The 25052-nt window shown below is 43.8% G+C and overlaps 2 protein-coding genes and 1 long non-coding RNA gene across 3 annotated transcripts; all 3 read left to right on the forward strand.

Moving 5' to 3' along the window:
* The first annotated feature begins 177 nt into the window (after window positions 1–177).
* snrpa (small nuclear ribonucleoprotein polypeptide A) lies at window positions 178–1993 on the forward strand. Its single transcript, XM_037267117.1, has 7 exons — window positions 178–231; window positions 501–575; window positions 751–923; window positions 1014–1166; window positions 1246–1398; window positions 1486–1574; window positions 1648–1993. Exons 2-7 carry the CDS (start codon window positions 503–505, stop codon window positions 1805–1807), a joined length of 801 nt encoding a protein of 266 aa, XP_037123012.1. The 5' UTR covers window positions 178–231; window positions 501–502; the 3' UTR covers window positions 1808–1993.
* Window positions 1994–2499: 506 nt separating this feature from the next.
* LOC119132134 lies at window positions 2500–5023 on the forward strand. The gene is made up of 3 exons (XR_005099793.1): window positions 2500–2950; window positions 4107–4361; window positions 4608–5023. It is a non-coding gene; the product is annotated as an uncharacterized LOC119132134 (long non-coding RNA).
* A 36-nt stretch (window positions 5024–5059) lies between these two features.
* On the forward strand, window positions 5060–24635 carry LOC119132130 (protein jagged-1b). The gene is made up of 14 exons (XM_037267112.1): window positions 5060–5966; window positions 9455–9766; window positions 15556–15613; window positions 16995–17243; window positions 17785–17845; window positions 18144–18274; window positions 18825–18944; window positions 19401–19514; window positions 20624–20737; window positions 22429–22542; window positions 22654–22700; window positions 22771–22947; window positions 23096–23246; window positions 23318–24635. Exons 1-14 carry the CDS (start codon window positions 5847–5849, stop codon window positions 23773–23775), a joined length of 2226 nt encoding a protein of 741 aa, XP_037123007.1. The 5' UTR covers window positions 5060–5846; the 3' UTR covers window positions 23776–24635.
* Window positions 24636–25052: the final 417 nt, after the last annotated feature.

Genomic DNA, 25052 nt, shown 5'->3' on the forward strand with positions numbered 1-25052 from the left:
AATATGAAGCAACTACTATATCAAGTTGATGTTCGCTATTCAAAACTGCCAGGCGAGTGTTTGTTTAAAAAACTGTAGAGTGTAAACCAGAAATTGTGTCTGATGGTGGCAGTAATGCGCCTTAAAGCTGTTTGCCAAAACAGCAACCGAAGAAGAACTGTTCGGGTTTTTGTTTTTTTTTTATCGCGAGAATTAAGCATTAGCTTCATCCGCGTTTCGTTCAACGATCGAGGTACGTATTGTTTCACTATATTTTCATGTATGAATCAATTATTTCATTGCAGGCCTAATTGATCCGGTTTTGTGTTTTATATCTATAATGTAGTTTGGACGTTTCTGAGCAACAGACTAGGTCTTTGACTCAACAATGCAGCTTTAGCATTTTGGCTAAGCCCCACGTCGTTCGAATGAATGGCGGCTGAAAATTCAAACTGTTCATCTCTTAAAAGCAGTGTTATGTCCTTTTTCGGAAAGTTAATTCCACTTCTTTTGGAACTTCCAGATGGCCACGACGGAGGTTCGGCTCAATCATACGATCTACATCAACAACTTGAACGAGAAAATCAAGAAAGATGGTGAGGACCGCCGACAACCAAAGTCATTCATTATTTGAAAAAACACACAAAACTTACATTCTTTGATATTGGAAGATGTAGTAAAATAACACCTCATGGTATCCATCATTATCCAGGCTTTGTGTGATTATAATACGGCACATTTTCCAGTATCTATTCTGTTTTCTCTCCCCAGAGTTGAAGAAGTCTCTCTACGCCATCTTCTCACAGTTTGGCCAAATTCTGGACATCTTGGTCGCACGTACTTTTAAAATGAAGGGTCAAGCCTTTGTCATCTTTAAAGAGGTCAACAGTGCCTCCAATGCGCTCCGATCCATGCAGGGATTTCCCTTCTATGACAAACCCATGGTATGTCATTGGTAGCATTTTGTTTTCTTCATATAACACGCCTCCATAAAAAGACCTGACGATAGTCTTATGGATCATCTCTTTCCGCAGCGCATTCAGTATGCCAATTCGGATTCAGACATCATTGCCAAAATGAAAGGCACTTACGTGGAGCGCGATCGTAAAAAGGAGAAGAAGAAGCCTCCGAAACCCGAGTCGAGCGGGAACAAGAAAGCGGCCGCCCTGGCTGCTGCGGGCATGACTGTAAGACACAACTGCATTCATGACCTAAAATATTTTTTTATAGTTTACTGAAATAATTGGCCAACCTGGCTCTCTGCAGGGTCAGATGAACCAGGGGGGCCGCATGATTCACATGCCAGGGCAGCCGCCCTACATGCCCCCGCCCGGCATGATGCCCCCGCCAGGGATGGCACCAGGCCAGATGCCCCCTGGTGGCATGGGTCAGATGATGCCGGGACAGATGCACCAGCAGGTACTGTCATCTTCTAAGGACCTTTTATTGCTCAAGTTGTCGCCATTGAGCTGAGCATTTCTATCTTTTTTTTTTTTTTTTTCCCAGATTTCGGAGAATCCTCCCAATCACATTCTTTTCCTCACCAATTTGCCCGAGGAGACCAACGAGCTTATGCTGTCTATGCTCTTCAACCAGTCAGTAAAAATTCATTTTGTCTCGCACTTTTGTATTTATTGGCATTTTAAACACAGAGCGTTTCCGCCGCAGATTTCCGGGCTTCAAGGAAGTGCGTCTGGTCCCCGGCCGGCACGACATCGCCTTTGTGGAGTTTGACAACGAAGTGCAGGCCGGCGCGGCACGAGAAGCTCTGCAAGGCTTCAAGATCACGCAGAGCAACGCCATGAAGATTTCTTTCGCCAAGAAATAACGTTGTCGACTCCTCGCACAGGTGTGTTTGCAGCAGTTAAATGGGATGTATTTTTTTCGTGTTCATTTTATGATTGCAAGCATTGCACCCAGTGTCTGGGCTGTCAGACATCACACCTGGAGCTTGTATTGTTTTTATTGGTTTTTATTTTTTTTTACAATAAAAAAAAAAATCTCAGTAAATGTACCACCTCATGACTGATCATTGAGTATTTAGCCCAGCAGATGGCGCTGTTGCTGCAGTTATTGCGTTAAGTGTGACCGAAGGCAACCTCCCATTGAAGGTAGGCAAGTAATACTCATAAGTTCATGAATGAGTCACATTCATTGCAAGGAATAGTGATGTCACCACACATTCTTCACAATATGGTGAATATTTACCAAAATCCGGTTGATAAAAACAGCTTTCTTGGCACGACATTTCACCTCCAATAAATTAGGTAAAGAAACCTGGGGTCGATCAGAGGGCCATGGGCACTTTTAGGTGAATATGTAATTGACTCAATCTCTTAATGATGTTTAACAGCCACTTGTGCTCACAATGGTGGGCCCAATTAGTAAATGCCCAATTCTTGTTTGCCCACCGTATCCTCTCTGGTCTTGGCTTATTGTGTTCTGTAATTATGTGCTGAGTGGATTCAATGTGAGTTTGGCTTAATTTGGACTCGCTAAGTGTCTAGTGTAAGTACACAGTCACAGGGAGCCCCCCCCCCCCCTGTTGTGGACTTAAACTGTGCCCTGAGTTATTGTCTTTAGGTCACCTCGACTGTGTTTGCACAAATGCGCATTCTTCCGTCACTTTCCCAAGCCTTTCCACACTCCCTTATTTTGCCTTGAGAAAGCGTTGACCTTCGCCACCAGGGCGCCACATGTGTGTGTCTGTGTGTGTTTCATGCTCCTGGCAAAATGCCTAGCGCCTTCCTACTCACCAGCACAGTGTTCTTACAGTTGCAGGAGCTGAAAAGACGACTTATCTGTCGGCTCGCATGTGTGGGAGGGTGTTGACGTCACTCGGCAGTCGAATAAAAAGAGAGCGCGAGAGATCTCCCCGAAGACCGACCCGCGACATTTTCCAGACTGTATCTTTGTCGATCTGCTTCCTTTCCGATAGGTTTGTCTGTTCTATTTGGAGACTCTTGCTTGCGTATGGCACCGTTTTGTGATGTCGATGTCACACTCGCATGGAATGTGTGTTGATTCATTCAATCAAGAGATTGGGAAGCTTGAAGTAACTCACCATGCGATAGTATCACCATACCGGATAGTTTCTTCATACTGTATAGCAATTCCAATCCTAATAGTCATAAATCAGGGGTTCTCAACCTGTGGATGGGGACCCAAGAGTGGACCGATTCATTTTGGGTGGGTCGGGTAAAAATTCACTAGTTTTAAGTAATTTTGCTCTTGTCATTTACATTATCTTTCAGAAAATAATAGTTTGTGTCAGGTCTACAGGTCCATAACATCAACAGTCTTAACATGGCCACTTCGTAGCTTGCTTTAGTAATATTTATTTTTGACTCACAGTCCCGTGTGAAGAATCGCTGTTGTGTTGCCAGTTCAGCTTGGAGCTGCTTCACTTTATCAGCGCGGTCACTCCGTTAGCTGGTCGTTTGTGTTCGCATGTTTAGTCTGATAGTGAGATAGTGTCTCTTTAAGACTTAAAGAGACACTATCAGATTCACTAGTTTTAAGTTTTAATAATAACAGACAACTTTGCATTACTTATAACTCCCGTTTAAAATGTTCATGAGGCAAAAGTAATTTTAAACTCATGTAAATTTAAGGTATTTCATACAGTTTGTTCAATGTTATCTGACTCTTCAGATATGAATGAAAGGCAGAATTTGTGTTTTTAGAGTGGTTCACATCTGCCTGAGTGACTCATATTTGGTTATTTTGTCATTTGAAAAATAAAGACAATTGTGACAATGAAATTTGTTTTATAACAGTGTGTATTTGCATGACATTTTTGTAGTTAAAAAATGTCCGAAAAAACGATTGGCCCCCGGGCCCCTTCACTTAATCAAATCTGGCCCTCCTTGCAAAAGGTTTGGACACCCCTGCTGTATAGCAATTCCAATCCTAATACAGTCACAAATTAGGGGTTCTCAACCTGTGGATCGGGACCCAAAAGTGGACCGATTTATTTTGGGTAGGTCGGGTAAAACAAATTTGACTTTTGAGAGTTTGAGGTTGAGACCTGCATTCATTTGTAAGGGGGATAGAGGAGATGTATACCTTGAGCATTTAATTTTCCCCCCAAGCTCTTGTTTAGTCATTTTTATTAACTTCCACAGGTGAGCTATAGAGAGCTATGGAGCACAGACTTGGTCCTATCATGTCGTTTCCTCTCTCGCCTTGGTTAAGAATTCATCTCGGACACCAAGGTCACGGCCCCTGCCATGCAAATGGAGGCCCCCCCGTTTCCTCAAGGGTCCCCTCTGTTCTGCAGTTGGTGGGGGGGCTCAACGGCGAGCGCCGGGGGCCGCGGAAACGCCAGCGGTTGTCAGGGAAGTTCTTGAGCAAGAAGACCACCATCGGCGATAAAGAAAGTACATTGTGTGGACACGTGTGGAAAACATGCCATGTGCATGAGCGCAATACCCTGAAAATATTTTTCCTGCTGCCATCTCAAGAAAAAAAGGGATTGATTCTTCTGCTTGTCACTATATGTCACACACATAGATAGATGAACATTGTCATTTTTTTGGGGGACATTTCATTTTTAAGATAAATGTGCGATTAAATTCAGTCAAGATCATCATGGTTTCGCTAGATATTATTTTTTTTTTAAAGAGTTGCCTCTGAAGATAAAAAGTAGTGATCGAGGAATGGATGAGAGAACGATGGGCACAGCCGTATCAATATCCGTAATAGTCCCACGGTGTCACCACCTCTGCCCCGAGCTTCTCCAATGCTCATTACAAGCATGAAAATGGCAAGCATGAAGCAGCAGCCATTGGAAAGAGCGAGACAAAGCCAGTTAGTAACATACTTCATGGATGATGATGAGACTTCATCTAACAATAGCAGCTTGTAACCATGGTAACTAGCATGTCATTATGAACAAGTTAAAATACGGAGCCCAAAGTGATGCAGCTCACCTTGAAATGCGATAGAAAATTGATACAGTTGAATATTGTAATTGATTTGGCTTGAGACACTAAAATGCAATGATCGAACTGTTTTATCATTCAAATGAAATTAGAAAGGGGGTGGGGGAGAGACAACACATGGGGCCCCTGAGGTCCAGCCGGTGTAATCCTGCTGCTAATTGGCCCACAGCAGAGCTTTTGACAAATAAGAGCATTGCGTAAAAGAAAAAAAGATTTTACGCGTGGATAATGTGGAGCGGTGCGCCTAAGTGACGCGTCATGAAGCAAAGTTTGAGAGCAAAAAGAGAAAGTGGGGCTTTTGTCAGCGGTGGAAATCTTCCGGACCGGCGCTGAAAGACGGATAGTCGCTGCTTCAGGACACACCCTCCGAGCGTTCTTTCTCTCTCTCTCTCTCTCTCTCTTTCTCTCTCCCTCATTGTTTGCCACATTGACTCGCCGCTAGGCTTCCTATGCGCTTGACAAATGACCAGCCGGCGCTTTTTTGCATGAGCGCACAAAGGGCAAAAAAACCCAACAACTTTACACCAATAAGAAAAAAAAAATGGGCTAGAATCGGAAGATGTTCGATTGCTTCGGGGCTTGATTGATTTGCCTTGAAGAGAGACGGAGAGTGACCTAATTGGGATGAGAGTTCAAGTCCAGCGCGAGCCACCAGATTGGACCTTTAAAGCCGCTTAAAAGAGGAAGAAGAACCATCGCCACGCTCCGGTGTTTCTTTTTTTTTTTTTTTTTTTTTTTAGGGTGGTGGTGGTGCGTTTGCGGACGCTCACCGGCTTTCCAGAGGGACGCAGGTGTATGCACGGCGGGTGCAAATCAAAGCAGGGATGAAGTAAGTGGCCACGAGAAGGGGGTGTGAAAGATTCGGTTCGGAATCGGAGGAAGAGTGGAGGGGAGGTGGGCATCGCCGCCTCCGACACCGGCATGGAAGGCACAAGTCGGCCGGAGCTCAGAAGAGTCACCGGGAAGCCCGCCGCGCACGCGGAGAGCCTCCACCTGGCGCGGGTTGTGATCTTCCTCGTCGCGCTCGTCATGCAACCACAGGTAAGCCGCCGATTAGGTGCTATTTCCAGCAACACTTCAAGCACACCGCCCGTCTTTGAACACACTTTGCCCCCCCACAGTTTCACATTTGCACGTTATTGGCGCTTTTTGTCATGCGTATTGTGCTGGCGGTTCTCCTGCCCACCTGTTGTTCTGACTCAGGGAACCGAACTAATCCTGGTTTTACTACATGCATGGATGAAAACACCATGGGAATTGCTTTCTAGCGTTATACTGCACTATTTAAATCATCATTTTTTTTACGGCTCTCAAAGAATGGACTTGGACTATGTATGTGGATTATCATTGCGCAATGTTTAGTATAAGCAGCCATTTGAAATTCCAGAACATCAAGTGAGAAAAAAAACCGGTTACCTTATAAGTAGGCTTATAGAAGTTTGCAGTTACCTAACCAAGGCATCATTAATATTTCACCGCAGTCGTTTTACCAGATCAACAAAAGCGAGCCTTAAATGACAATGTCAAAATAATGAAGTGGCCGATGAGCTCATAGCCCTGCGGCTGCTTGACGCATCTTCTATTGTTAATACTAACACTCCTCCTTTGGTGTGTGTTACTCAAATGCATGTGTTGCTTTCTAGAGAGATTTATGAAAGAAAAAAAAAAAAGGTGCTGTTTGGAACAATGAGTGCTGAGTTTATACTGTGCAGCTGTCAAGGACCTCCTGATGCCTAGTTGTGATGTGAGGAAGCTGCTCCATGTATGCATGTGGATGTGTGTGTGAAGCCTCAAGGCCACTGCCAAGAACACTCTGGAGTGTGTCAATGCCGAATATTCCGGCATTTCTCTATGCTTCATCGCTGAGCAACAACGCGCTCCAATCGCTGCATTCTCTCAGTTGATGGGCGGACTGAGGGCCTTTTTATTTCTAATTATATGACCCTAATGCACCTGACAATATAGCAACAGAAGGTACGGTACATTTTAGACCACCTAAAAATAGGTCTAAGTTGTGGCGCAAGTCACAATTTTTTGGTGGATTTAATTGGAGCGCAGGCAGAGAGATTCTGTGCTTCGCTGATATGTGATGGTCTCATTGTATTTCATTCAGAAATATTACAACTACCGTAATTTTCCATGTATAATACGCACCCTAAAAATGGCATGTCGATGCTGGAAAAAAGCCTGTACCCATGTATAATACGCACCCAAATTTTGACTCCTACTTAAGTCCGTAAACGTAAAATTATTTCAGAAAAAAGATCATCTTTGGGAACAACCAGATGTTATTCTGCCGGTCAGTATCACTGCGCATGCGCTAGCAAACTCGATAGCAAAGAAATATGTGAGACTCTCAACGGGATCACCAATATTTGAGTGATGTTCCAGTTATTTATTATCTTTCTGTGTGTTCACAATTGTCATGGTGATCTTTCTGGTGATTTCTTAACTCGGCTGGATGTATCTTTTTTGTTGCCGTTGATTTCTCCGACTGCCCAGAAAGGCACCACCGCGATCAGTTAGGTTAAAATGAAAAGAGAGGAAAGTGACGTGCGGATGCGCGATTGACAACAAACAAGAAGAAAGGTGATTTCAAGTTTTATTTCGAGGGAGATTTTCTTCTTCAAAAAAAAAAAAAATTTGTACCCATGTATAATGCGCACCCCAGATTTTAGGACAATAAATTAGTTAAATTTTGCGCATTATACATGGAAAAAGACGGTACATGCATTGAACTCTGAAGAACTAATTCATGGAATGCATTATATCTATCGACCAGGCCCAAAGTGTTGCTTTATTATAATTGCGGACCTTTATGACTGAAGCGGTTCACAATGCTAACTTTCATGCAGCTGGCGTAAGAACAAAGTTCCACTTGAATGGCCTCCCAGTCGGGATAGGCCGATCTGCCACTTGGGAGACCAACACGCGAGTGTGGGTGGTTACAAGGAGTGGAGTCCCCTTTGACCTCCGAGTCCTATTCTTCAACATCTGGAAGAGATCCGAACTGGTTTGACTGGGTCAAACAGATGCTGTGCTATGACTGGTGGCTTTTGAATTTGTGTATTTATTTGCATGTTTTGGTTTTGAATGCTGTACTTTGGATAGCAATGTGACGGTTGCTCTTAGCCTCCAGTTCTTCGCAACCCCGAACGGAACACGCAGGATAGAAAACGAACAAGTGGATTGGCGCTCCTGCAGAGACGACACGGCCCGGCATGTCTCTCTGCTCCGATTGAGCGCTGACATGCCGGAATGCCGCTAATGACTCGGACACGGACGGGAGGGTTGGAAGAAAAGGAGGATGCAGAGTGATGAGCGCCACTGTATCGCCGCAAGCCTTTTGATGGAGATGAAATGGGGCAGGAGTGAGGTGATGTGGCTCTGCTCAGCTTCATAATTGGACTTTAAAAGGAAAACCGCAAACGCGTTTGGTCTGGCCGCCTTACAATTCTAAAGACAAAATGAAAGAGTTTGAGGACATTGTCGGCAACGCCATTGTCACTCCCCTCCCAGTAGACAGCACACACACGAACGACCCTGCTGCTCTGAAATTCTCAGGGGGTCTTATTAAGTCTCGCCTGTGTGTGTGTCTGTGTGTGTCCGTGTGTGTCCTCCACCCATCTCAAGCTGGCAGAAAAGAAGAATGGTGAGGTGACAGTGGTGAAAGCTGAAGAAAGAGAAATGTCAGAAGCCCGTTCCCATGTTGAGAAATAAGGAGGCAGCCTCCCTTAACAGAAGAGTAAAAACTCTGAAGGGTGCGGAGAAGAAAAGGAAATATCATCGCAGGATTATGTTGAACGGCAGCCATTGCTGATGTTGTCGTTAATTCAACTTATGTTATTCCCTGGCTTTATGCTGATAGAATTTTTTTTTTTAGTTTGGTCATGTGACGTTCGTAGTCCCTTAGGCACTGCGGTGTCATTTTCAGTTGACAGCAAGTGATAAAATGGCCGCCACCTGAGATGGATAAAAAAAATAAATAAAGGGCGTATTTTAGTACTTAATATTCCACAAACACATTATTAATCAGAATACAGTTTTTTAACTTACTGTAAATACAATTTTTGACAATCACAACAGTGATGCTAGTCTTGTTAGCCAATCTGAAGCATTTCACATTGCGTTTTAGCATTAAGCTAGCATACTGATTCAGATACTTTCAGGATGATTTTACTTGAAATAAAATATTGGTTTGATCGTCAACAATACATTGGTAGACATACGATTGTATTTTATTTGATATCAACTCAATTCCCGTTTACTGCAAATATCCACTTTTATGAAATTGGTGTCACTTTCAGAACAGAATCTTTTCAATTGTAGCTAGCAGTCACTCATTTAAAATGATGGCTCTCTAGAAACACATTATTAATTCATTTTCTTGTCATATGCTGACAGTTCGAAGACCAGGCCTCTTTGTAATTATTGTTATACATCGGAACCTTCAAAGCAGAATGACACCAAAGTGGTTGGGCCTCATTAAGATGTCGAATAAAGGCGCTTTCTGTCTGTGTTGTTGTCAGGCGGTGCGCACAGTCGGGATGTTCGAGCTCCAGATCCGCCACTACCAGAACCCCAACGGACTCCTTCTGAACGGAAACTGCTGCGACATCCCGGTCGGCGGCGAACAACGCTGCTCATCCCGAGACCAGTGCGACACTTTTTTCCAAGCATGCCTCAAGGAGTACCAAGCCCGAGTGGCCCCGACCGGAGCCTGCACCTTCGGCTCGGGCAGCACGGGGATCCTTGGAGGAAATTCCCAATCGCTCCACCGCCGTGGAGGAGATGATGGGACTAATGGACTCATTGTCATTCCCTTCAAATACGCCTGGCCAGTAAGTACAAGGGGCAGAGCTTGGTTATCTATGGGGGGTTACCACGGTAACGGGCCGAAGCTTCAAGCACAACAATACACTCAAACAAGGCTGGCTGGAATAACAATGACCCTCAGAGACAGAGTTCAGATTCCTTTTCTTTCCCTCCCTGCCAAGCGGGGCCGGGCGACAAAGGCTTTATCACTCGATCTGCTCGGGGGAAATTCCCTTTTAAACCGAGCCACCACGCTGCTCAGGTCCATCGCGCTTAATTGACTCACAATGGGAATCGTTTTGTACTCGAAACATCCCGCCTTGTAAAACATCAGTCCGTGTTGGAAATATTTACAATGTCGATTAATCAATGAATGAATCGATTTGGGGATGGACTGCACGCACAAGTTCTCACTGAGTTAAAAGTTGAGGTACCACTCGGTGTAGAATCGACCCGTCCAACTGCTGACTTTTAGGTTTCGTGTTCATCTAAGCAGAGTAATGAATCTTCCATTAGCAGCTCAGTAGTTGGAACCAGGAAATGTATTGATTCTAGCTTTTAATCAAAACACACCCAGGCAGGCCCAAAAAAAGAGTCCCCAATATTGCACTCGATCCATCTTTGCATTCACTCAGCGTCGTAACTTTTTCTCCTTTGAATCACATCCGTCCGATTAGCCGATTGATTATCCTCGTTAGCGTGCGTTGATTGCATTGTGCATCACGCCTGTGAGATCGGTTAGATGTGACACAACGTGGAAGTGGCCGGGTGGGTTTGTCGGGCCGGGAATGTGACCCCCCCCCTCCGCCGGGGTGTGTAAGCTCATTGTGAGGAAAGGTGAGCTCCCTCATTCCTCTTCATGAGAAACGTAATTGTCGCTTTGTATTTGGATCTTATTAGCGCTTTGTAGTTTTGATTTCCTCTTGGTAGCGACATCCTTTTTGCAATTTGCACATCTCCTGTTTATGCTTTGTAATTAGCGACTTATTAGGTAATCACTTTGTTTTTAAAACTACTCCCAGCATTGCTGTTGCAGTCCAATTTGTGAGATAATTTGCCGCCATGATACTGAGTACTTGTGCTAATATTTGTCAATGACCAATAATGTGACCTAGCAAGATGGAAGCCCCGCGTGGGCTTGTCATGGTGCGTCGTCGCTGTGATCATGTGAAGCCAACCAAGACAAACCAGAAGAGAGGCGCTTTCTTTCCCTCTGCCGAGTCTCTCTTTCACTCTTTTGTGCTCTAATTGACTCTCCCACGCTGCCTCGCCGCATACCTGCGTGTACGCTGATACCCTGGCGTGCACACACACTCCTGTTTGCCCCCCCCACGGACGCGCCCTACCTGAGAGCTCATGAAACGATTGTTCACATCAGTCGAGAGGAGACTGAGAAAGTTAATTCCCTCGAGGAGTTGTGTGCTGAAGAGATAACTGAACTAACTGTCACCCAATCATCTCAAGGGAAAACTTTCTAAATGATTTAATTAGTGTGCAAATTGGATTTTGTCGCCAATGAAAGAAGACAAAGGAGGTCGCGGTGAAATCAACCGCTACCTCTGTCGGTGTCACAGAAGTAATATCTTACACAGGTGTAATTACAGACCATGTTTTCCTTTCACCGCCAACTGATCGACTTCTCGCGAAATCTTCCCGGCTGTTCGTATGGCTTCAACCCCGTCGTGATGTTGAGCTACTTTATTATTGTTGTCCCTTCGGATTTAGACGGAGTTGGAATCGGTCTGTTTGCTCGCTTGCGGGGCGGATGGTTGACCGCCAGTATTTCGGATCTCATGTCGGCTCTAATTTAGAATTGGTGCACTGTAAAATAAATAGATAAGTGAATAAATAGATAAATGAATAAATAGATAAATAAATATATTGGTATAAATAAATATATTTGTATAAATAAATATATTTGTATACATAAATATGTATAAATACATGATTAAATGTATTTTATAAATGACTACCGTAATTTTCGGACTATAAGTCGCGGTTTTTTTTCATAGTTTGGGTGGGGGGGCGACTTATACTCAGGAGCGACTTATATACATATATATGTTTTTTTTTCACTTTTTTGGGCATTTTATGGCTGGTGCGACTTATACTCCGGTGCGACTTATAGTCCGAAAATTACGGTACATTTGATAAATACATATTTTTAAATAAATAAATACATATATTTGTATAAATAAATATATTTGTATAAATAAATAAATATATATATAAATACATTATTAAATATATTTTATAAATGACTACATTTGATAAATGCATATTTTTAAATAAATAAATAAATAAATAAATAAATAAATAAATAAATAAGCAACTGGGAATAGCGGCACATAAATGTCACCTTTTACAGGCACTGTGATTTGTACCCTGGGACAAGACAACCCCCACCCCTCCCACACAGTTTTTCAGACAGCCCCCCTCCCAGTCTATCCTCACTAATGCTCCCTCCTAAAAGTGCCTGAGTGGATGTGAAGCTACTAGACTAGACAAGGTAATTTCCTGCGGAAGTTTCCAGGGAGAAGTGGCAAGGGGGGGGGGGACTTTTGGCGAGACATGGGCGGGACATTTGTTTGGGGGGGGCTGATCAGGATGGGAAGTGAGAGGAGGGGAAGGGTGGAGAAGGATGCCCTGCAGAGGGGATGTGAAGATGAGGGAGGCACACAGGTGTTTCTGGGTGGGATCCACTGGACTATGTCACAATAGCATTGGAACCCTAAAATTGCAATTAGAGGGGCGGGGGTCACATGGAACGGGTGTGTTTGTTTTGCTCACCTGAAGGGGCCGGAATGTCAGCCTCCACTTGATGATACTCCGATTAATATTTTAGAAAGCATCAGCCGTGAAGCCATGTCTCTCTTTCAAGAGCAAAAAGTCACAAAGAGAAGACATTGATTTTCTTTTCTCTTTGCTCCTGTAAGCAAAAAATCCATCAACGCGACAACAATCGTGTCCTGCGGGAGTGAGCTTTTGTGTTTTTTATGTCCTTTATGGTGACGCTCTCGGTGGCCTGATAGGTTTGTGGTTTATTTTAGTTCAATGGAGTGGAAATCGATTCGGTGCTCAGCTTTTTGAGACAAACGTGCCGGATGGAGATACAAAAAAGAAAAAATGGAAAACAATTGTGTGCATGGCAGATAACCGTGACCACCCTTCATACGCAGCCCTTCAATCACACTCTGTATGTCAAATCTGACTTTATGCTGTCAGAATAATAATGGCCGTTCCACTAATTTGCCGTGGCGGCGAAGCGTGTGCCGTCCGATCCGACGCGGGCAAGGACGCTGTCATGACAACAGTCTGTGTGTGCGTTTGCATATGCGTGAGCTCGTAATTGCCTTGGACCTCCCTCCTCACGTTCCGAGTGAGAGTTGGCAGGTGCATGAAAACACAGCTGCATATTTTCCCGCTCACGAGAAAGTTGCGCGTCTTCTACACGGTGTGCACGCTCGCATGTTTAATTGTCAATTAGCCTCCTTCTTTAGCGTGCTAATGTGCTAAACTTCAATGATGTTGAGGCCTATACTTGATGCTACCATTTTTTTTCCCCCCTCTTGCAGTAATTCAAAGCCACTGGAGCCTTAAATCTAATCAACCGCTGCTTAAATGAATCCATAATACAGAAACACGCCCGTGGCTCATTGTTTTGTCATAGCTTGGAAATAATTTGCAGTTGTTGTCACATGTTACAATATTTAAATCGAACTTCCTAATTCTCATCAATTCAATACAATCACATCTATTGTGGCCGTTTTGAGCTACCAAATATGCTTCCCCGTATATTATAATTTGTCCGCCATTTTGTCATGTCCAAATGATTGTTCTTGCACCAATTCTTCCAAATATAGCGATAATATTTTCGGTTCATATCAGCAGTACCTGCGATAATGCAGTTAGAGCGCTCCATCGATGGTCTCTATTGTTGCATGATTTATTTCTTGCTGTCAAATTGTCTGATTGTGTGTGTGTGTGTTGCATGCAGTGGACATGCGTTGTGAAGGGAAATTCCTCTCTCAGGGTTGGGAGTTCTTCCTGTGGCAGAGCTGTGTTTGTACAGCCTGGCTTTGTCGGGATATCCTACCCGGCCCATGTCTGAGCCGCATGCAGGGGGGGGGAGAGGGGGATGCTTTAATGCTGGGAAGAGTTAGTAGTAAAGCAGTAGATGTCAGGTTTATGAGGAGCCTTCTCAGATCTTCATTAAATGTGAATTTGGCCTGTCGTCAATAAAGGCTTCAATGTGAGACGTCTGCGCCGGGCGCCGTAATCCGTCTTTTGGCTTTAGCGCAGCCTCGGGGGGAAAAGTTAACTTCTAATTGTCTATTTGATTTGAAAATCCCTCATGTGTCTAGCCTCGATGATCTTAGACTCTCTGAGAAGACTCTGATCTGCATAGGAGACATGGCGAGAAAGTTCAAATCCAGGTTCTGTGTGGACCGACTGCCATGTCACATCACCGGTTGGGATTCCAGCGGATTTTGTTGACAGTTGTGTTGCCCGCTTTGTGCTCCACGTTGTTGTTTTTGAACATTTGATTCTTCTCTCCCTCGTTAATGCCCCAATGACGTCGTACGGCGGTGGCCCGCTTGTGTGTTTTTTGTAAAGGCGCTCAGGAAGCGCTCGCTAACCTTTTCTATTCTCTTATCAGCGCTCGTCGGGACTCATAGTTAGCGTGACCTCTGCGGAGGTTCCAAACTTAGTAAAAAAAAAACTTCCCCAGACGCGCCTTTCCTGGAGAAATGACATCATCGTAATTCCCATTTTTACTCTCTTTTGAAAAATTCTTCGCCGCATATTCTCGACATGCTTTGTCCACATTTCTCAATCAATTCAACTTTCCATACATTCCAATACTTCAAAACATGGCTGCTATTTATTTCAATCGATTTAGTGTCTTCATTGAATGAAATGACATAATGACATCATTTTTCAAGACCGCCCTTCGGCTATTTATTCATGATATTCCACCGTGTGGCTCTCCCAGCTTTAAATTGAAAAGAATGAATTTTAATGGCCACTGTGTCAGTGAGCTTTCTGCTCTCTGTTGCCCTTAACGAACTGCTACCCTGCGCATCTCATTAGCACCGTGCCTTCCAATCTTTGCGTGCCCGCATGTTCGTGGGCGCTTTATCTGATCGACTGTCTTTTCACTCTCTAATCTTTCCACTCTCTGATAAGTGTTTGTTTCCCTCCCTTTGACCTTTTTTGTTCTCCTCATTCATCACGTATCGCAACAGGTGATTCAATCTAGTGCGGCGCCGTACAACAGAACAGTCTGTGCCCTAAATATATTTTTTTAAATTTCATATTCCTATAAAAAAATATATATAAATAACATGAGCTGTTAGATTTGTTGTTGTTTAAACCCAGCAAGGTCTCCCGCAGCAATTTTCACCTCCCCCGGCCGCCCATTTCGCACCTTCCCATATCTCCTTCACCTCCATCCAATCTTCTCTCCTCCTCACAATAACGACGAGACCATACCGAAGCGCTGTGGGCGACGACAACCGCGGAATAATAACAAATGTTGGGTTTGAGGCTTTTGCGATATGCTCGCCTTGTGTGTGGCATGAATGTATTCATCAGAAAAGAGCGTGTGGCCTCTCTTATCTCTAATGGGTGATAAACCCTCCGAGCTCCATGTCACCAATACGAGGTGGGCCGCTATCTCCAAATACGGCGATGAATTTATGAAATTTGACTTGGAATGCTTTGTGTGAGTCTAAATGGGATTAACCAAGAAACCCAGCAAGCACAGTTTGGAAATGCTCAAATGTAAATTTGTGTGTTTTCTCTCTTACAGAAGTCATTCTCTTTGGTTTTGGAGGCTCAGGATGATGACAACAACACATCACAAGCAGGTGCAGTACAATTTGTTTTACTGTGTTTATTTATTTACGCACGTAGGGATGAGAGCGGCATCACACTGATTTTCAGATCATTTGAGTCCATGCCAAAGCGGATAAAATGAGACAATTTGGGCAAACATGACAGGCTGTGATTGTGAGATCTCATTGTCACAACAAATAGCCCAATTTGGACTAAGAAATTATGACATATACACAAGCCATAATGTGACAATTTGTTGTCATCATTTGCAGTTGAAGTTAGTGGTAGTTATTTATTTTCGGGCCACAGGGAACAACTTTGGTGCCTGTTGTGGAAAAAAAAATCTGAGGTCTATGCAGCTCTTGTAGTAGATCTCATTACGTTGTGGCCAGTGTTTATACCCACCACTGTAATGAGGTGCATGTGTGCTTGGGAAAAATGTGCCTCTATTTTTTATTTTTTTGTCTCTCTTGTCTCTGATCACACAAGGTTAGGAGGGCTCGCTTTTCATTTCCTGCTCATCTGCCTTGTTGTTTCTCCTCCTAATCGAGAAAAGCTGCATGACAGTCAACATGAGCTCCATATATAGTATATATATAATAAATAAAAATATACATATATATTATAAATAATATACATATTTATAATATAAATATATATAAATGTATTTATTTATTAATCTATATTTTATACTTATATATATATAAATATATAATCATAAATATATCTATATATTTTTTTCCCTGTCATATATATATATGCATTTTTTGCACTCCTGTCATGCCTCGACTTTCATCCCACCATCCTCCTCCTCTTCCTCATGGTGCCGGTGGATGATCCCAAAAAGATAGGGGAGATAATGAGCGGTAGCTCTACGCTTCCTTCACCGTCTTCTCCTTGTCATTATCGTCCAGCTCCATCTCGGCTCCTGACAGCTCCCGACTCTGCCACTGAAGCTATTCTGCCATCTCGCAGCCGACCTAACACGGGGCGGGGCGGGGCGGGGCGGTCCTGCCTCGCTTGCAGGACCGCCGTTTAATCAAAGCGGATTACTGAATGTACCCCTTCCAACTGCCCTTTACAGTACCTAGTGAAAAGGCATTAAGCAGTACCTAGAGGACGCAATGACTTTGAATAAGATAGCACCAGTGTTATTATTCAAGGTCTATTTAAATTGGGTTCAACTTTTCCATCACTTGCGATTTAATAAGCAGCTCAAAGTCAAGTGGACAATGTCAGAACAAGGTGCACTGGACTTTATTACAGTCAACTGCTAGTTAGCTAGAGTTGCTTTATAGCCTCATCATTTTTACTTTGAATTGAGTTAGGACACTGTCAATTGATTTTGAATGTTAAAAAAAGATGTGCTCAAAGATTAAAGAGTTTTTTTTTCTTCTTCTACTGCTCCCTCAGATCAGCTGATTGAGCGTGTTCTTCTCTCCTCCATGTTGAATCCCGGAGAGCAGTGGCAGGCGTACCGCCACCACGGCCGCTCCTTCAGCCTGGAGTACCGCCTGCGCTTTCGCTGCGTCTCCAACTACTACGGGCCCTTCTGCAATAAGTTCTGCCGCGCCCGCGACGACTTTTTCGGCCACTTCAACTGCGACCCCAACGGCTCCAAGGTCTGCATGGAAGGCTGGACGGGAGCCGAGTGCAAAGAAGGTCAGGTGCTACGCCACTCTACTGAAGATTGTTTGAAAAGATAAATAAAAATAAACTTCCCTAAACTAACACATGCCAGCAGGCGGTCAAAATCGGGTTCCCCCCTCATAAAACAACTCCCGATAGCACATTTGGATTTGAATGGTTCATTCTCCACCTGTGCATGTGACTCCACAGCTGGATATGAACTCTGTGACCACCAAGCATTTGCTTCTGTGGTCCAAACGAAATGCAGGAAACACAAATGGAAACCGTGAAAAAAACCGTTTTAGGACATCCTGCAGCCATTAGCACCCCCGCCCTCGCCTCGCCTCGCCTCATCACGCTTCCTTCTCAGCAGGTTGCTGATTGGAGGAAGTTTCAAAAATTAGCTCGGGTGACTTAATTGTGATGAATTGGAAGGGCGGGGGGGGGGGGGGTGTCTTTGTTTTACTGCCCCCTGGTGGCCAAGGTGCAAATACCAGAGTGAGCAGCACAATGTCCATTGAACTGAAGCAAAAAAATGGCTTTTTTTTTAATTTATGATTGTATTTTTTTGCAGCCGTGTGCAGGCAAGGATGTCACCAGGCCCACGGCTCTTGCACCGAACCTGGGCAATGCACGTGAGTGTCTCACATTGTGTGTGATATTCACCCACAACATGAAATCCAACACAAGAGCTTCATTTAAATTCTCTTTTTGACTTGATGTCACTATTTCGGATGAAATTAGATGCAGGTCAGTGTCATGCTGTAACCAGTGAGCATCGTAATGAACCTTGTTTTGCATTTATTGTGGTTTTTCATCGCTATCGTGCTTGGTCGACGAGGAATTTGTTTCCCTTCGGCCGAGAAGCGTCTCATTATGCGGAATGTACCGAGAGAATATAAACATGTTTTTCTTCTGCCGTCTTCTCCTTAGCTGTCACTACGGCTGGACGGGGTCTCTGTGTGACCAGTGTGTGACGTTCCCCGGTTGCGTGTACGGCAGCTGCACTGAACCCTGGCAGTGTGTGTGCGACGTCAACTGGGGAGGTCTGCTGTGTGATAAAGGTACACGCGTTGGATGGATGGATGGATGGATGGATGGATGGATGGATGGATGGATGGATGGATGGATTCAAACCTTACCCATCGATGAACAACGATGTTCTCTCAAGCGTTTCTCTTCTCGATGAGATAACCTCCCCCCCTACTAAGAAGTTTCACCTCGCTCTCCCTTTCCCAGCTCACTTTTTTTACAAAGATGATCCCAGGAGACGCGGTGTGGGAGGGGGAATTCGGGACCCCGGCCCCTCTGCCCGTGGGACGTTCCATTGTGCAGAGGGAAAGGCGATAGCCTTGGGTACGGCCATTGTGAGCCTGTAACTGTAGGCGGGGTCCTTACGCAGGTGAAGACAAAAGTGATGGAGATCACTGAGCAAATGTGTGTGCGTGTAGTTATTTGCACTGTGGGTAATGCATTTCTCTTTCTGGAAAGAATTGAAGGCACTTTACAGCGTGGGTAACATCTAAGGTTTCTAAGCAGGTTAATGATATTAATATAACATGGGCTACATTGTGCGACCTAAATGAAACAAACCATTGTGTGTGTGTGTCTCAGACCTGAACTACTGCGGGACTCACCAACCTTGCATGAACGGCGGCACCTGCACCAACACGGAGCCCGACGAGTACCAGTGCGAGTGCCAGGAAGGTTTCAGTGGGCGCAACTGTGACATTGGTAGGTGAAAAAGTTCATTCATGGTACAATTCTGAGTGAGGTTGTAGCTGCAGGTTAAAGAACTGTTCATAATCTTTTGTTGCCTTGCCTAAAACTGAAAGCATAATGCTGGCTGGCACCACCATGTTCTTTTGGTGATGTTTGCCCTAAACACCTATTTTGGAATTGCCAAATGAACCAAAACATTCACCCTGAATAAATTAAATTAAATTAAATTAAATTAAATTAAATTAAATTAAATTAAATTAAATTAATAATAATAAAACTAAATAAATAAATAAAATCACCCTGCTGACGCTGGTGCTTAGATGCCTGCACAGTATCTAATGAAGTACCCTGTGAGTATATAACAATTTACAACACTCCTTGGTCTAATCTGCCAGTTTATATACAACTTCCCCCCGAGGGACTAATAAAGGCCTTGTTCGTTGTCTGCTTCCTCTTTCCTCCCGCCAGTTGAACACGCGTGCGTGTCGTCGCCATGTGTGAACGGCGCCACCTGCGTGGAGGACTCCACGGGCTTCAGCTGCGTCTGCGCCCAAGGTTGGACCGGGCAGACCTGCGCAAACGGTAAATGGCTATGATAATACACGCTAACACATTAGCATATATATATATACAGTATATATATATATAATTTTTATTTAGAACAAAGATGCTTTCCTCCACTTTCCCTTCACACCTCATAAACTTCATGTCTGTGCCGTGAAGCGAGAATAAAGGTCAAGGATGTTTTGGTGGAGTAACAAGCAAGCTGTCACGGCTTGATCACGCGTGGGTATGTGCGTCATATAAACGAGCGCGTGCATGCGAGTGTGTCGCTGAACTGCAGACGAGATTGGGCCGTTTGGGTTATTGTACGTCAGAGCTGAGACTGTAAACAAGCTACGTTCTACATGCCTGATGTTCCTCGCCATCAGGATTTGCCGGCGTGTATACACAACAAGATGTATTTTTTTATTGTTATTATTATGAGAGGAGTGAGACAAGCAGACGAACAAAGAGGGCGTTTAGTTTTGCTTTTGTTTGTTGTTTGAGTTACTCCAAAGCAGCTTAGACGTGGGTTATATTTACGAACAAAATTAATTAAATTCCTTGTTTGTTTGGAATTGGCTGTTTGTTTGTCCGAGTAGTGTCTGGCCTTTTTTTATGCAGAGTTGCGTTTAGGTTCGTGGAAAGTACTAGTTGCTGGGTTATAGAATGAAAATAAAAGGTTAGGAGGGGTACAGGAAGGCCTTTATAGTAAAAAAAAGCTTAGTGTGTTGAAGTTGGCACTTTCTTTGTAATGACCATTACTGCCATCTACAGGACTGGAGTGGAATCCTTCATGAAACGAGACAGACATTCGAGTTTTTCAATATTTTCTTTGTTAATTCCCGTTTGAGATAAGTGGAAGAAGACCTTTTAACCCCTGTCACATTTCCCATCTTCTTCCCCCATTTACTTCAACACACTCCCTCCTCCTCTGACTGTGGAGGATGAGAAAATGGTGCGCCACCAATGATTGCATTTATCACTGTTTGCACAGAAACCACAGCAGCGGAAAATATTTAAAGCCCCTGAAGCGTCGGCATAGCAGTGCTGCATGGTTCCTAATCATAGATCCACATGCTACGCACACTCAATATGTCCACGATGCACACATTCGCCGACGGTTCACGGACATTTTCTTGTTGCAGCGCTGAGGCAGTGCGACCGAAGTCCTTGTGGACCAGGTGCAACTTGCCAAGAGACTGCGGGAGGTTACCGATGCCTCTGCCCGCCGGGATGGAGTGGCAGAACCTGCCAGCTAGGTCAGTGGGTCAATATTAAATCCCTTTGCAGGCAAGTAGCCATCTTTGCAATGCGGTCAGAATTCTTCTTACTGGGGCAGTCAAACTATAATGTATATATGTATATAAATATATATATTTTATTATTATTTATATTTATTTATTTATATTTTCCTCTCGCGCTTAAAAATCTGCATTCATTAATAAATCAAAACAAAGAAAAAAAGTTCTTTTTAATGATTAGTTTGGGCTCATTACTGTATCCAGAAAAATCACAAACGTAAAATATGCGAACCGTGAAAGTTCATCACAGCTATAATTACGTTGGGCAAGTTGTGATGACCTTTAGATGAACTCGCGCTTGATGTGAGAACAACTCATTACCGAGCCTCGGGGCCTCCTCGCGTTCATTTCAACACGGAGCAACCGTCTCCGATTCCTTCATTTATCGTTGCTAATTACGCGTTAGATGAGACCTGCGCCGCCGCAAACAGCCAGTAAAACAGCATTTCAACCAGGGCTACGTGATCAAATCTTCCCCTTTGAGGTGAGCTGTTCATCTTGAAGCGCAAACATCATCGAGCCTTCTGGGCTGCATTCTCACACAATGTTGCGTTCATTTACACTGACAAGCATGTTCCTCCGGGCCTTTGTGTGTTGGATGTTTCTCAGGGAGAACACACACATTGAATCCACTCACGAGCAGCCCGGGGATTGGAACATAACAATTTTTCACGGTTATGGACCCTCCTCCTCAACTGTGTTAAAGTGATCCATAACTCTGACATTTGATAATCCCCCGTAGCATTACACACTTTGTAATACACACACGTTGCTTTCAAAGTCAAGTGATAAATGACCTGAGCTCATTCTGTAGGTGGACCAGTGGTGTTTTTATGAGAGAAGAACTCATTGGGGCACTTATCAGTGAGAAAGTGGACTGGAGTGCTTTTCACACTGCACATGTTTTCGCTGCATTTTGGACATAGAATTTAGCACTTGTTGCTAAGCTACTTAACAGGAAGTAGCCTGGTGTCATTTTTTTTTTTACTACCGTAATTTTCGGACTATAAGTCGCGGTTTTTTTCATAGTTTGGGTGGGGGGGCGACTTATACTCAGGAGCGACTTATATACATATATATGATTTTTTTCACTTTTTTGGGCATTTTATGGCTGGTGCGACTTATACTCCGGTGCGACTTATAGTCCGAAAATTACGGTAGTTTATACCAGAGTCAGAGTCAGCTTTATTGTCAATTCCTTCATGCTAAGACACACAAAGAAACCGAAATGTCGTGTCGTTTATCGCGTAATACGTGAATTAATGTAATAAAAAATAATTGTCTTTGCTTGTAATGCAGAGGAGGAAACTTGTGATGTAAGCGAGGAATATGTGGCTACTTTGCTATATTTTATTTTAAGCTAACCTTTTATTATGCTAAATGCCACTTTTGTTCAACCCGGTATATTCAATTTAGTTCATCTCTGTGCCTTCTTTATCACGTCAGAGTGCGTCATCTGTTCTATGTCACAAAGATTGGGACACTTTCCTCGTCGTCTTTTGTACAATCCAGCCAATTTGTTGTCAATCCGAAAACAAATGACTCTGTCGCCATCACAGCAGCGATTGAAAATTGATTGAATAATGTTCCATTTGCCCGCACGCGGTATCATAATGCATGACAACAGATTGAATCTTTTCTCCCTTTAGACGCCGATGAGTGTGAAATGAAAATATGCGTCCATGCCCGCTTTTGCCGCAATCTGATTGGTGGATACCTGTGTGACTGTCTTCCTGGATGGATGGGGTCAAAATGTGACATCAGTGAGTCTGACATTTATCCACTTCACAGCAACAAGCCTACATTTTCTTTCCTGTAAATCATTTGTAAATAAATCTGCGTTCATATGACTATTTTTTTTCCAAATGTATTAGGGAACAGCAGCTGCCAGAGCGTGTGCCTCAATGGCGGACATTGCGAGGTGAGTTTGTACATTTCTTGGAATAATTGCATTTATGTCGGCAAACTGAACTGTAAAACAACTCGTGTAGGACCAGATGTCAGGATCCAGATGTTTGTGCCCGCCTGGCTTCTCTGGAAAACACTGCCAAATTCGCCTTGGTCCTTGTGATAGCGCCCCCTGTCTGCATGGAGGTCAATGCACGGAGAAGGATGAACGCACTGTCGCCTGTGACTGCCCTTTTGGGTATTCTGGAATCTTCTGTGAGGTAAGTTGAGCTTTACTTTTATTCTTAAAGGATTCGAATGATCTCGTGCTGTCATTTTTTTCTTTTTCTTCAGTATGGCTGTAACAACAAATGTAAATGTGCATTTTTTTTTTTCCCTGTCATTGTTACCATCATACCTTTATTTCAGATTGCGCTGGACGTGTGCAACCCCAACCCCTGCTCGCAGGGGATGCCCTGTCACAACATCGATGGCAGGTACATGTGTGGCTGTCCTGAGGGTTACCATGGAAACGAGTGCCTCACCCTCAAAAGCCCTTGTTTTGGCTCTCAATGTCCAGGTAAGATGGAAGAGAAATTCACAAAATGTTTTCTGTAATGCACGATTCCTATTTTTTGTCGCCCCCTACAGGTGCCATGTCAGACACACAAGGTGGCATCAGCTTTTATATGATCCTGTTGGGCGTTTTAGCATTGGTGCTAGTGTGCGGCTGCACCGCGTGTGCCTTGGTCCTGTCGCATTTGCAGCACAAGCGGAAAAAGCAGCAAGCCGTCCCGCCGGAGGAGGACACCGTCAACAACCAGAGGGAGTACGTCAACCTCATCCGAAATTTGGACCACTTGGTCCCCCCGCCCCTCCCGCCTCCCGCCGTGCCTCTGGTCCAGTCGCCGCCCGGCGCGACCGCCGCCGCCGTTAGCCCGCACTGCTACGAGGAAATCGAGCTGACTCTCCCTCCCTCCCCGGCCCCCTCGCACTCGTCGTCCCCTGCGCTGAAGCAGGCCCACGTCCCAAAACTGGATATTTCCAACCGGGAGCGGGAGAAGCTAAACCGCTTCCACTGCACAGAAAACCACGAGCTCCAAGTGTGACCCTTGAACTTTGAGGCTTATTTTATTCTGCATACTTTGCACTCTCTCGCTCACAGGGTCCACATTTCTTGTTTGGCCTATCATGTCGCTCTTCAGATGACCTAAAGTTCCAGGAACTTTTAGTACTTGGTAGTTCCGGTGCTATGACAGACTTGGTTTGAAGAAGAAGATTGGCGACTGTTTATGGAGATGTTATCAACAGTATGTGGTGTGTTGTATTGGTCACCGTGAGTCTGATTTGCCATCGTAAATATTGAACAGATTTATCAAAGAAAACCGCTTTGAACACATCCCGAAAAAAAAAAAAACACAGAATTGGGCTTTTGATGATTTTAATTGTAAAAGGAAAAATGCTCAAGTTCACCACGATTATTATATTGGTCAGTATATGAGATGAAAAAGACTAAATGTTTTGGTGGAAATGCGCCATAGTGACCTCTGAGTGCCTGAAACTGTCACAATAATTCAGGCCAAAATCGAAGCGGGCCATCGAATGAATGGATGATTATTTAAAGTCCAACTGGATGAATGTGAGATTATTTAAAGTAGCCAGCGCACACGTTTTCTTCTATTTACAAGAAGGAAGCTTCATTTCCAACACTCAATTCCTGGACTCAAAACGTTTGCGCGTGAAAGACTGTACAATATACAAAAGTCGTGCTTTAAGGCCTCACAAATTATTTTTTAAAAGCATACACTGTTGCCTGTGTTGTTTCTGTGACGCTACCTTTTTTTCATTCTGCCTGTAAGATAGTTTGTACATAACTATATTGTAAATATTGATGCCTCCGTGGTTCAGTCTGAGAGTATCACTCTTGTTGTTTTACTGGCGTTCTGTAATAAAAGTGCATTTAACAGTTTGGATTTGTTGGAGCGTCAACTTGAAATATTTCATTCACTTTTGCCTTATTCAAGTTGACTGAGCAACATCGGGGTGGTACCTGAGCACCCTCTATTGACCAGCCTTGACTGGCTGTGAAAAAATAGATGAGATAGAAAACTGCTAATGCTTTTTTTACTGACAGTTGGATGACACTAGTCCAAAAAAAATCTTGAATTTTTTTTTTTCATCAGAGATGCAAGTCAGATTCAGAATCTGCTTTTGTTTTCTCTCTCGCAGATAGTTTTTTTTTTTTTTTTCTGAAACAGCATAGCTGTAAATGACAACACATGGTAAAACCCGGATTGCTCAAGGTCAAACCTGAAAACAAAACAAAAAATGAAACTAAAGCTGACATTTACTTGTCTTCCTTTGGCTGTTAAGTTGATGAGCACTA

This window comes from Syngnathus acus, chromosome 13 (assembly GCF_901709675.1).
Source record: "Syngnathus acus chromosome 13, fSynAcu1.2, whole genome shotgun sequence".
Classification (NCBI taxonomy): Eukaryota; Metazoa; Chordata; class Actinopteri; order Syngnathiformes; family Syngnathidae; genus Syngnathus; species Syngnathus acus.

What these genes read in the sequence shown, in the direction of transcription:
- snrpa (XM_037267117.1), top strand. Translation starts at nt 503, where the DNA reads ATGGCCACGACGGAGGTTCGGCTCAATCATACGATCTACATCAACAAC. An exon ending in CCTTCTATGACAAACCCATG is followed by an intron (nt 924 to 1,013) that starts GTATGTCATTGG and finishes CTCTTTCCGCAG; the next exon opens with CGCATTCAGTATGCCAATTC. An exon ending in TGGCTGCTGCGGGCATGACT is followed by an intron (nt 1,167 to 1,245) that starts GTAAGACACAAC and finishes GGCTCTCTGCAG; the next exon opens with GGTCAGATGAACCAGGGGGG.
- LOC119132130 (XM_037267112.1), top strand. Translation starts at nt 5,847, where the DNA reads ATGGAAGGCACAAGTCGGCCGGAGCTCAGAAGAGTCACCGGGAAGCCC. An exon ending in CCTTCAAATACGCCTGGCCA is followed by an intron (nt 9,767 to 15,555) that starts GTAAGTACAAGG and finishes TCTCTCTTACAG; the next exon opens with AAGTCATTCTCTTTGGTTTT. An exon ending in TTTTGGCTCTCAATGTCCAG is followed by an intron (nt 23,247 to 23,317) that starts GTAAGATGGAAG and finishes CGCCCCCTACAG; the next exon opens with GTGCCATGTCAGACACACAA.